General features: G+C 40.3%; 1 protein-coding gene across 7 annotated transcripts in view; it reads left to right on the top strand.

The window, feature by feature from the left end:
- Positions 1 to 1,278: 1,278 nt before the first annotated feature.
- LOC124309271 (calcium uptake protein 3, mitochondrial) overlaps positions 1,279 to 13,834 on the top strand; it is a 36,702-nt gene continuing 24,146 nt past the window's right edge. For 5 of the 7 annotated variants that reach the window (XM_046772746.1, XM_046772744.1, XM_046772739.1 and 2 more), the window contains exon 1: positions 1,279 to 1,513. In XM_046772746.1, coding sequence (XP_046628702.1) covers positions 1,304 to 1,513 — 210 coding nt within the window. In that variant the 5' untranslated portion in view covers positions 1,279 to 1,303. The remainder of the gene's footprint in view (positions 1,514 to 13,834) is intronic. The other 2 variants (XM_046772745.1, XM_046772738.1) reach the window with 1 other exon arrangement.

Raw genomic sequence — 13,834 nt, 5'->3', positions numbered from 1 at the left:
ACCGAATGTATTAATTAATATACATACATATATGCGTGTACCTACGCGAGCGCCAGAACCACGCAGTAAAACGAAGTGTTTCACTTTCGTCATCAAATAAAACGCGTACTATGTATAATGAGGTGCAGGCTTGGGTTGAAATTCTAAAAATGGGCTTCGAAAAACAAATAGCCCGGCCAAAGGAAACCAAACTGTAAGTACGTGCGCACACCACCAATTTATTATCCGTCCCTCTGTTTACCACCGAAAATTCCACCTCCGCATGCGCCAATATGAAAATAAAATAAAAATACAGGGTGTCCAGCGTCAATCACATGTCAAATTCACTGACATTATCCTGGAGTCGTTTCAACCTAATTTTACTAACACACTCGCTTTTTTTTTCAATGCAAATTAATTAAAAATTAGACGTCAGATGTCTCCGTCGTAAGTTAAAATATTGTCCAATTTGTCTTTAAGTTCAATTTTGCTCAAACCCAATCAGCAAATGTATCAATAAACACTCCGACATTAACAAACTCTTTCGAAACATTAAGGTAGAAACAGCAATCTAAGAGTACTGACTTTTTTTAGTGCGTGGTTATATTTTTCATAAATCTTACACAGCCCTCAATATTCATCAGTTTATAAATTCTTAAAATTGCTGTAGAATTTTATAAACTTCATAAAATCATACACCAGTGCGGAATAAAATACAAAAATTAGACGGATCAATACTTGAAATGGCCGGTACATCGAAATTTCAAACATGCGAAAATAAAATAACGAAAGACGAATTGTTCGTAATTTTTATTTTCGTTTAATCCCACTTTCCCATATTTGAAATTTCGACATGTCTGCCATTCGGCTCAAAGTATTGACTCTTCCAAGTTTTGACATCCACCCATTTCCCTGACACTCCTAAAAAGTGATATGAAATCTTGGAGTCGCCCGAAGTCATCGCTGTATTACATCATCATCATCGTAGTCGTCATCGTCGTCATCTTCGGTCGTTGCGCGACGCGTACCAGCGGTGTGAAGTCATCCAGAGTCGACTCTGTACATATAATACGAATACCGAGCCGAAGCGCAGTCGTGACAACCCAACCAACTACGGTTATCGACTAGTAAGTATTGAGAACGAATCTAGGATTTACGAAGCCGCGTAAACGTCCGTTGTCCGCTGTATACGCAAATAGCCGAGGCAGGCAGGTAGTCAGAAGAGAGTTTATATTTGAGCACGTCGCGTCGTCTGCTTCGGAAGCCGAGAGTTTAGCCGAGAGATGCGCGCGCCTCGAACCGGCGGCGCAGTGCGTCGTTCAACATGGCGGCTCTCGCTTCTCTGTCATTTCGCTCCGCTCTGTTTTCTCGTTCTTTTCTCCGCGCCGGTCGGGATTTCAGCTCCAGGCAGGGACCACGGACATCCAGAAGCCTCAGGGCCACCCTGGGACTCGCCTTGGGAAGCGTCGTCGCCGTTTACGTGACCGATCAGCACCTCAAACGCAACCCGGTCCATGCCCTCAAGCTGCGGAAGGTAAGAAGTCCCGTCTACGCTTTAAACTAACCTAACCTAACCTAGCCCAAGTTAACCTAACCTAACATAGTCCGAGGATCGCCCGCCGCGATTGTCATTTGTTTGTTTACCGCCTTCCTGCCCTTTCATATACGGCGGCGATTTGCGAGTTTTGTCTTTGTTCAGTCACGCCGGTCTTGCTGAGTAACTCGAATGTACTCGACTTTGAAACTCGAATATAACGCTAATGTGGAGACCGCAGCGATAACGACGCGGTTAGTCTTTCATCCTTTCTGAATGCCGTAAGAAAATGTGTGTGTGAATTCCTGTACTTATTCACGAGGCTGAAGTTTGTAACGTTACCGTGTATCGAAAGGTTGAGAAAAAACACCGATACGTATTTACGGTTTACGAAATTTCAGGTAATCCTCTCAAGTTGCAAAACAACTACATACAATAACTTTAATAACTTGGGGCATGAAGCAACATTCTTCTTCGTTTACGTTGTTATTCGAACGTGCTTGCAACGAGTATTGCCGTAACAAATTTCCTCCAACTATTTTCCACACTTTGTACTATTTCAAATCACCCATTCGTGCGTTAAAAACTAGACAAAGATTCACGGTCCGTGTCTATAGTCGCACAAACCGCAATTCGAACGGCATATTGCTTGTAGAATGATCCGAATTCAAGATGCGTCTCGTTACAAGTACGCATACATATTCGTATAAATATCCGAAGGATTATTCACAGCTCGGTGCAAACACAGTCTTGTGTAAATATAAGAGGAAATCCAGAGGGGGGAAGTTTTAACGTAAAACAGACGTCAGAGATGCAGAGGCAACAACTCGAAGGTACGGGTGGGAGGATTTGTAAAAGGGGCGCATAACACAAACCCTGTATAAGATCGTATACCTATAATGTTTTGTCTAGAGTCCGTTAACTCGTACGGTTTCGTTGTTTTTTCCTTCTCTTCTCTTCTGTTTTTTTTTTTTTTCCTTTCATTTTCATCTCGTCATCAGCAACAGGTCCCTGTTCTCGCGCCTTGCCGAAGACCGTACAGCACTGAAAAGCATTAATTAAATTTTATCTGAATTTAATAAAACAAACGCGCCGTCGTCGAGGGATTTAGGGGTCCTTCCACCAAGCGTATAATCTGACCCCTTGATCCAAGTACCTGTTGTCCCAGGTACGTATTTAGCCCCCCCGAACCACCTTGTACGCGGCACTGTTTATGTATTTACGAGTATTCGACTCGATTCGAGATATGAGATCGTCCTTTTTTTTTTTTTTCTTATTTTTTTACACACGTCTATATATTTATTTCCCTCTTAAATGTCGTCAGTTTTATTCGTGTATTTTGATACAATGAGCGCGTCGTCGTCGGCGGTGAACGAGACCTTAACTCTTCTCTTTTCTTCTCCTTTTTCTTAAACATCGAAATACTAAACTACGTCGTAGTCGCTATACGTTTTGTGTAGCGTTGAGAGCTTACAAGGAAATTGATTGTGCAGGCGAGGGGTGAAAGCTCTGACCCCGATCAAAGCGAAAATCTAACGGCAATAAAACCGGAACGAAATTACGGCGACGACCCGACGTCGAAAGGTGATCGGTGCCGTAAATTAACGAAATCGGAGTGACCCTAAATTTTCGTCACTCCTTCAAACGCGCTCAAGTCTATCGCAGCTTGTGTGGTCCGCGGGTTTTCATTCCGATTTCGGGGGTGGATGTCAAGGAGATCGTCAAGGATATCGAGGCGCGTTTTATCACGCTTACGAAATCGGAAATCGAAATTTCGTAGGTACGGAGGAAATTTTTTAGTTTTATTTATTTATTTTTTTTTTGTTTCCCTTTAATCCCTTGTCTTATTGCGCAGCTCGTACAATCAGTCGTGTGTTTTTTCAACGCTGCAACGCATGCGAAGAAGTCGAGAAGCTTATCGGCCGCACTTCGTCTCTCTCTATGGGGTTGAAGTTGGTAACGTTACTTTAACGATGCATTCATGTTCAGAAATATTGTTACTTGGGGTCCCTAAGGATTTTATTAAACTCAGTTAGTAGATGACAACAAAGAAAATATGTTCATATTTTGGAAAGTTCTTCTTCTGAAATTGTACAACAACGATTTTTTCCACGATGTTTCGTCTGGTTAACGTTACCAAGTTCGGCTTTCTCTCTCTCTCTCTCTCTCGCTTAAATATACGCGCTTATCGTCAATAACTACGTGAAATACTCGCTGCCTACCGCTGACTGTACTGCATTTACATCGAGGACCACACGCAGGTCTAATGCGAAGATAAAACTACTTCGTACCTACTCTACGCTACGACTCCTGCAGCCAATTATCGGAGAGGAGTAGTCAGTCTTATTGTCCACTGTTGTGTGGATGTAAGAAGAGAGAGAGAGAGAGAGAGAGAGAGAGAAACGGAAAGTTGGGAAAATGCGCTTCTTTTGAAAGGACAATAATCGAACGGGGGAAAATTACGACTCTGTTCCATTTTCGTAGTTTTGACGCGTATAAATGATGAGCGATTGGTATGCGGAACTTATTATATATGTTTAATATTATATATAATTATTATACATATACGTATAAAAATGCAAATCGTCTCGCCTGATCATTTCTCTTTCCCACAATTATTAATATTTTTGACAGATCAATTCTTCTCGTCTACGTAAATATATACATATAATGCAATTCGAACGTGAACACGTTGAAATTGTCCTTAACTGAGATCTGAGGTTCAATTAATTAATCGCGGTGATTTTCATGCCTGTATAATAATAAACCTACGTAGAGAATAGAAATATTTTCCGACTCGTATGAGGCATGACGTATTATAACGAGTTTTTCAACGAATTCTCGAAATATCCAATACGAAGGCAGGGAAGTTATTTATTTCGACACGGCGTTGTAATCAATGTATAATGGAGTAAAATCCGGCATTGAGAGAAAATTCCTCGATCGAATCTTTGACGATTTATTTCTTTCCGTACAGACCAAAACAAGCCGCTGAGCGATCCTAATTATTTTTTAATCACTTCTCGCCACCCGCGCTCATTGTCAGTTCAATCTTATCTCTAATTACTGTCTCGTCTCATTTTCACCTTTACATATATTATACACACCGTCCGACAATTTTAACTTTAAACCAAACTTGTACAACTATTTATATACTTGCTTATACACGAGACGAAAAGCAATTCTCTGCAATGAAATTTTTATTTCCCACTGCTTCAGATACATCTGAAAAATAATTTTCATCACCGAATCACCGCCGACGTAACTAACGTTAAGAAAATTAGCAGATATCATTGCTTAATCTTGTTTTTTTTTTTTCTTTCTATTTTTATTAAAATCTACTTTGTCGTACTTGTTTATCATTTAGAGCCACGACGCGAAGAGCAATTCGCATCTTTTTATACTCGCGTTTATTTCTTGAGACGACGTAATTAATTTACGTTATTTAACAGGGTGCGATAAAATTTTACACCTCATAATTTGAAACATTTAAAACTTTGCTGTTATACGTATAACTCCGGAACTTTTTCACGAAACAGTGATATTTGTAAGTTTCGTTTTACGTCTGTCTTTTTACGAATTCGTGAAACCGGGGTTTCCGAATCGCCGGCCTCTATAATTTCGGCAAAGGATCGCCGAGAGTTGATCCTCCTCGCTTCTTCACGTACCATCATTCCTCGAGAAGATTACACGCTTCCCGAAAATCCTCCTGGACCACCCGTTCGATTCCAAACTATCTATATATGTATACAACTTGCGCGTAAAGCGGAAACTAAAATGCGAGCGTCTCATTTTTTCATTTTTTCTTATCCCTGCATTATGCGGTTCGTAATCCTTGGAAGCTTTCCGTCTTGCCGACGACGCGTAAAACGTTATTACCCTAAACTGCGATATGATTTATCGGCGATTCGAAACTATCCGTTACATTGCACGTGAATATTACTTATACACGTATGAATTTATTGTGTATACGTATGTATAGATTTATGCCCGACATTTCAGTCATCCTTTTACATATCGTCGCGAGCGTGTGCGTGCGGCCTGTACGTTTTACAACTTGAAATAAAAAAAAAAAAAATAGAAAAAAGAAAAACACAGTGTCGCATGCATGTGTTCACATACAAACACACGCGTCGTGTAAAAGGAACCGAAGAAAAGGCGAGGTGAAGTTTTTGATTTAGTTCAGAGGCGCGTAAAGTGTAACTTAACGTCGTACAACAAATCGTAAAGCAAAGACTTACTGCGAGCACTTTGCGGCTGTAGGTACGTATTTATATATGGCGCCCCGGTGTAAAAACCGTCTCGAGGAAACAAAAAAAAAAAGAAAAAGAAAAATGTGTCGGAATAGTTGAAATAAAAAATTATATATCCCGCACTCCGTTGCGCCGTTTAAACGCAACTATTCTCGGTCTCCTCCTCCTCCTCCTCCGACTTCTATATGGAGGAAGAAGAAAGAGAGAAGGCGGTGAAAAAAATAAAAATACCGTTGAGCCCTAAAATCCGCGTCCAAAAAAAAAAAAAAGAAGCTATAACTGAAATTTGACTTACGCTGTAGCGGTAGCAACATCGCTTGGATCTAGGTACATTTTTTTTTTTTTTCTTTTTTGGGGGGTAAATGTTTGTTTTCCAAATGTGCTGCGGCTGAGATCACGGATCGTTATCTTGATCGCAATATAGTTTTCGGCCACTCGTTCGCTACGGGGTGTCGGGTAATATTATAGAAAATGGCTTAACCGCACGTCCAAAACGCTAACCCTGGGAGGGAAAAATGAGAGAGAGTTTCTCGCGGCTTTCCAGTCTCTCGAATACTGGAGGGAGGACCACCGGCCTTGATTGCGGGCTCGTAAAGTTGGCAAAATTATAGGACGATATTTAGATCGATATCTTGTTTTATTTTCTACCTTGAGATGCTTGGAGAAGTTGACTAGAGATATTACATTGTGCAGCTCGAGTCGTTTCACCGGGAAAAAAAGAAAGATAAAGAAGAAATTCCGCCCCGTCGAAGGGATTTTCACTTTCGCTGCTTTCTCACAGTTTCTACGCACGAAGGGAAAGGAATTCTTGAACCAAACAAATAGATTTTGTTTTCGTCAATTTAATTCAAATACGATGACAACGATTCAACAATCTCGATTTAGTCAAGCGAATGCCTTGATTCGAAGAAAGCCTTTCTTGTCGCGAGCGAGTGAAGCTTTCGATGTGTTTCCGGAATTGAGTCGACTGAATATCATTTCATTCGACGTTTATCGTATTGTTCCTCCAAGCAGCATGTTCGTCGGCACAAACGATTAGGTACTTCAAATCAAATAGGTACATGAATTTAGCCAACAAAAAATTTACATCGATCCGAATGCCGTACTTCGTTGATCTAATCGGAGGTTGTTTGGCGCAACTGATTGAATCGGTTACACTGATTTGTTTACGAGGTGAAATAAACAACACTTTGCTTTGGAACAAGTAGAGAATATATTCGTCGCAAACATCGGTATGCTGGTACTATAATCGGCCACTAGGCGGTGAACTTTCTCGATACGAAAGTCGCTTCAGAGATTGTTGTAAAATCGTACATATACAACGATAAGTTTTCGCGTTTTATCCATTGAATGTCGAGTAAATCCAGTAAAATTTTGAGTCACTAGAATTATAAATGATATCATTCGAAGAATACGTCTTGTGCGCTTGAATAACTCAAATGTTCGGTCAATGCAAAAGATTTTTGTAACGACAAAATTCATTAGCTGTTTCAAGCATTGATCTCTTGACTCGACAAAACGTGAATTAAAACAAGCTCAATTTGTTTTGGTACAACGATTTCACATTTTTAAAACAAAACCATTGAGATGCGCTCAATCAAATTTTCAGTCATTTCAATCACACATTTTCTCGATACAAAATACACATTATTGCAAGAAACTCGCGCCGCGTTGTCTTGAATAAATAGATAAAACGGCATGATCATTCAGAGGCTTGATTCGATTCTACATTAAGTTGTCACAAGTATTTCGTTGACTTGAGTAAGCATCGCGTTTGCCGCATTTTACCATAGCATTTATTCGAATCGAACTAAAATAATCCTTTCCCTCCGTGTTGGACCAGCCAAACAGGGTTGCGTCTAAGTTGAAATTCCGAAACGAGAGTTTGAAATTAAGGGTGAAAAATCGACCTGCAACTATTATACGCATCGGTATTCGTCGGATACGTTTCGAAAGGTGGACTAGGAGAGGAGAAAAGAGAGAAAGGTGAGAAACTCTTGACCGAGATAGGGTCGAGTCGGAATCTTTATCGCCGAGCAACCCTGCTCGAGTTACATTGCGGTCTCAATCCACGCGGGTTGAATCGTGCACGTCACTCGATCGCCGTTCCTCCTCTTCTTCTTCTATAAATAATAGATTTTATTGATCTCTTAGAAATCCAGGTTTTCTCCGACCGATTTGGAATTCCTGCGACGCGTTTAACGGACTCTCGATTCCTTCGCGCATCGGAAAACATTATTCGTAGAAGATATTACTCCGGTACCCGAGTCAAAGTTTAGCGCCCATATTTAACCCTGGCAAGGTTCGTGTAAACCTGATTTCAAGGAAACTGAACCTAGAAATCTTACGTGAAACCATAAAAAAATTTAGGGAAAAACCTTACGTCGAACTTTGACGCTTTCGGTAAGCGATTAAACCCATTTTCACGCAATTCCATCTACAGCTGTAACTCAACAACGACGTTTCAATTCTACTCGATCCTTCACTCCACTCACCGACACTCGCGTCGCTTTCCTTTCCTCTCCTCCTCCAACATCATCCCAATGCAATGACTTAATTAGCTCCGCGGATTCCGGCGGCGTTCGTTTTCTTCCAGCTCAGCACCAGCGGCAGCAAGCAATCAGAGTAGGTACTTAAGCGAGTCGAGTATTTATAACGCAATTACGTCGAGCGAACCGGGTTGCAAATCGTGTTCGAAGATCTTGAAACGTGGTGCTAGCCGAGCTGATTGTAAGAGATAACAAAATAACTCCTGCAACGCTCCGTCGCGTCATCGGAAATTCGTTCGAAGTACCGCGTGATTATAGATTATTAATATTATTATTATTGATTATTATTATAATACATGCAGATGTAAACATACAAACGTTATTCGAGTTATAGCCTAGGCGTTGATTGAATCGTGAACCATTCAAACCCTGCACGTGTCTGGATATCGTTGCGCTTACCTTACACACGCATTAATTACGCGAGCGTTCTTTAAACCGCATCTCCGCAGCACCTCGCCTGACTAGATCATCTCTGACGTCAAAGAAATCCCGTAAACCATATCAACATATATTCATGTTCTCTTCTTACCATTAGATTTCGAATCATCTATCAAAACGCAAGCGTCGACATTGCACACCGTTTCCATGCAGTGTACGGTAACCATAGGATATATATATATATATACACACACACACACACACACACACACGTAAATATACGTATATTGTATAAATAATAAAATACACGGATTAGGAGGACGTCGGTGTATAAACTACGTCTCTATATGGATACACGGGTAAAATTATGGAGGAATCCAGTGTAATTAAGTGTTTAATTGGCATGATTAATTTTCCTTCATCGGTCGCAGCGGATCTTCCATCGTTTTCGTCGTAGCGATGATCAGCGGTAAAATTACGATTTGTGTTAACACGACCTTAATTTATTATTTCTTATTTAATTCTTTTCTCTGTGTGTTCCGTCTCTCTTATTTTTCGCCGTATGATCAGAAACTATTACATATATGCAATTAACGTTCTCCGTTTTACTTGTACATTTAATATTTTACACGATGTCTCTTCTCGGTGTCGATGTTGACAGTGGATGTTTTAATTCCTTTGAACCCTCCTACGATTGACTCCTCAATTTTAATTATTCAACCCCTCCTCCTCCTCCTCCTGGATCACGTACATTGTGCATCCCCCAGGAAAAGAAGCTGGGTACCTTGATAATAAAAGGGCATGTCTGCCTGTCCATTGCAGTGTCTTTTCTTCGTGAAACGTCGCCGGGTCGGCGCCTCTGTCAAATAATCTTCAAGGGTACCGCGGCCGACAAACTTTGCCCTAAATTTTCTGCCCCCGTCCCCTGTCTCCATTTTTTATTTTTTTTACCAAGTCCAAGTCCAAGTCCAAGTCCAAGGATAATGACGCGAGATCTCGATCAGGCTGAAATTGGTAACGTTAAAGTTGACGTCAAGAAACATTAGGGAAAAAAATCATTACTTCTTTATTTTTAAATTACTTTCAAGGAGTCGGTGTTTCAAAGTGACAGTATCTTTTGTTTGTCACGGTTTAATGAATATCGGACATTGCCGAGGTCGCGAAGCCAACGATTTTCTCCTGAATATGCATCGTTAAAGTGACGTTAGTTACTAATTTCATCAATGAGAAACACTCTTAAGGGGGTCGATTTCTATCAAAATCTCGGACTTTTCTCGAACGCAAGAAAGGGCTTAACAGCTCCGTTCTGCACGCATGATATCATTTCACGGAGAAATAATGAAACGTCACAAATTGTACGAATTTGCTATTACGGTTGCGTCGAAATCGATCAGAGCATCCCCTAAAATTTTTCCAACTCCGTTGTCGAACTGTAATCGAAAATTACACGTAACGTGTATACATATTCCGCATGACTTTTACAATTAGTAGACAGACAGGGAAGTACTTTAATTTTATACGCTGATTATAGCGATGCGATCGTATATACGTATACATCACACACGACTCGTTTATTTCTTTAACACTTTTTCTCGCCTGTAAAACACAAATGAATTTTATACAGAGATGGTGTTTGGTATATAGGTTTGTACATACATGCGTTGTACTCGGTAGTCCCAATTCACCCGGAATTATGCATTTACTCGATCCCTGTACATATGTACACGTATAACGTGTGTTGCACAATACGTTTGTTTCTCGGATAAACAGATAGCCGTCACGAAATTACAACACACACACACACACGTCAATTTGCATACATGTACGTATGGTACGCGCAACAGTGTGTATATATAAATAAATATTTATATGTACACGCATGTGGATACATATGTATCGAAGTAGCGATTCACATACGTGACGCTACGTAGTCTCATTCTAATCGTAAGACGCGAGTTCAACGACCGGGTTAAAGGCTTTTGCAAACCTCCTCCGTCCCTCGCCCCGTCCGACTTCCCCCGTTGCACTTGGGTTAAACCTTTGGACGACGTATAATCTAGATCAACGTCGCTTGTATAATCGCTAATGGATTTCATACATATACATATACACGTATATGCGTACACTGAGAGAAATTTTTAGTTCCGGTTACCGCTCGGTCCTTAACTATTTTTCATTTTTTCACCACGATCGAATGAAAATTAGTTTTCTAGCCGTTACCGGAAACTCTAGTATTCCTTGCTATTCTTTCTCGTTACGATCGCTGTTGCTAGATTTTCTTTCAACCGTTGCGAAAATTTAATGCTCGTGCAAGAATAAATTGACGTTAAAGCCTCGTTCGACTAGAAAAGTAGAGTAAACTTCGCGAACTGATTTTGCGTTGCGATTACCAAAAAAAAAAAAAAAATCGACGATAGCGCAAAAATGGTTCCAACAATATTCAAACGGTTTTTTTTTTTAACGATACTTGTTTTACTCAATTTTTCTAGTTACCGTAACAAATGAATTTTTTCACGCGCGAGGGAAAAAAAGTCAGCACCTAACCACTGTTGAGTCAGTAGTGATTTCACACAATATATATTCTACGTTCCGTTTCTTCTTCCATTTTTGTTTTGGGTTTAATGGGAGTTCTTTTTTTTTGTTTTTCTCTGTTAGGGGGAAGTTTTGTACGTGTTTCTTTCTATCTGTTAGTACTTAATTGAGTCAGATTCCTCGAGATGCGTAACGCATGTTGTTCGGTATGGATCAGACCCTCCCTCTATTTGGGATGAGGATTTCATGTTCGTCGGCTCTCTCGCTCTCATTCTCCATCTCGTTTCTTAAACACCTCGCACCTCTACTTTTTAAATTCTGTGACACCTTACCGGCTGATTAAGGCAACTCGTTACCCACGAACATCGGCTGCACCGCTGATGCAGCGGCTACTATGCATCAGCCAAGACTCTCTTCTACACTCTTCTTCTTCTTATTCATCCTTTTTTTCCTTTGTACAGTGCAATGCAACCCGCATTAGGACAGGTCGCTGCTGCACGATGACGATTTAATTCAATTCTTCGTCATCGTCGCCGCTGCAGTCCGGTGTTATATAATATAAACTAGATTTAGTGAAATAAAAGTTAATTTTAACACATTTCAAAGAAACTGACGTTAGGGTGTTTCAGAATATATATATATATATATATATATATATATATATATATATAAAAAGAAAATGAGTGATGTGAGAAAATTATCTTTCTCTTTCTCTCTTTCGCCGCGGTGCATCTGGAATGTTTATTTTTCATCTTGTTAAATGTTTTATTTTTTTTTTATTTCCTCTTCTTTCTCGACCGTAATTTGACACTGACGTATAAATATGCTCGACAATTATCATGTACGTTATTATTATTATTGTCGTTGTCGTCGTTGGCATTATCATCGTCACAGTACTCGTCGCTGGATTTGAACTCCGTTGCAAGCATCTTCAGCTTTTGCCTCAGCTTCGTCGGGCACGGAAGGCCCTTTTGATCAATCGAGACAGACTAATGACTCCACGGCAGCATCATCGCTCTCTGCATCCCTAGGCATGCGTGGAGGCCTGCTGCTGCTGCATACTGCATAATATATGTGTATACAAGTAACAGAGACTGCAGAGACACGCCTTTGCACTGGCTACGCCAAGAAGATGATCCTCGTCTCTGAGAAAATCTTGTTGCACATATATATATATATATACATATTATACATGGAAACAAGATGCACAGCTTAAAACTCTCCGATTTCCTTTAAAGTATAACACGAAAGGTTTTCTCACCGTCCGCAGACGGTGACAAATTGACACACGTTATAGCGATAAAAAATATGAGGAAAAAATTCTAGAGAGAGAGAGAGAGATATATTATCCATCAAGAGGATACAAAATGAAAAACTAGATCGATCTAGTTTGAACGGCACTCGATGAGAAGCATGCGGTATTTGTTTCTTGTAACGCGTATCTTCTTCTCATTCGTGCGCGTAATAACGTTTCGATTGTGTGTCGTTGAAGCAAATGTGTAGGTATGTAGAACGATCCGAGCTACTGCTGATAAATTAACGATCTTGATCCCACGATTGATGGATGCGTGCGCGGCAATTATTTTTATCCGTGTGTATGTACGTGTGTATATGGATACGCGTACGCGAACCATAAAATTGCGGGCATCGCGTTATGTGGAAGGTGTATAAATACGACGTGGTTGTATTGTAAGTAATCGACGCTTGGTAAAAATAACGCAACGTGATGTAACTGATTTTTATTTTGGGATGACCGAAGTTTGCTAACTATGAACGGGGGCGGGGTTGAATAGTTGCGAATTTGAAAAGTTTGGAAAAATTTTCAAATTCTTCGAGTTGCGTTAATCAACAATATATATTTAATCCTTGTCTTGGTCGTAAATTTACTCGTTACTCGTTAACGAACGCAGAAAGAATCGGCAGCCGAAGGGTGTGCGGTGTAATAACACTGCGATTATTAATCGCCTTTGCAAATTTATACATGTAATATAACAACACCTCGTTAAAACAGCGAATCCTATGCACAACTCTATCATCGTACACCACCCACATGTACGTATTATTCTCGATGCTGAATGCATCGTACATCGCGTACCTGCACATAATATTGCACCTACATGGGTTATCACGTCAGGTTGTTATAATCGGTTTATGTCTTCGTGTACGTCACGTCAATTATATTCCTTGTTGTATACGCAATTAGGTAGGTGTGATACCTTTGATATTTATATACCTACTTGCATAATTTTTTTTTTTTTTTAACTAAATCAAAAATGGCGAGGGTCGGACGTTGTTTGGATTCGCATGGAATTCCTTGTACATCGTACAACAAACCCCGTTTTATATCTATCGTGCGATGTAACGAGCTTGAATGACCAAACCTGGTGTTTTGCTGCATGGCATAACGCACCGCATCATTCGTATATGTGTATAATATGTGAAGCGTTATATCAGCCACGATCATTGTTACAAGACGTGCGTGTGTATAGGTGATAATTGCGCAAAGAAAAAGAGGGAGGCGGGGGGATGGATGCAGAGGTTGACTCGAATGAAATTGCGCGCTCTCATTCCTCCTCCTCCTCCTCCTCCTCCTCATTCTCCTCCACTTT

This window comes from Neodiprion virginianus, chromosome 7, assembly GCF_021901495.1.
Source record: "Neodiprion virginianus isolate iyNeoVirg1 chromosome 7, iyNeoVirg1.1, whole genome shotgun sequence".
Classification (NCBI taxonomy): domain Eukaryota; kingdom Metazoa; phylum Arthropoda; class Insecta; order Hymenoptera; family Diprionidae; genus Neodiprion; species Neodiprion virginianus.
This window is presented reverse-complemented; position numbering and strand designations above follow the sequence as displayed.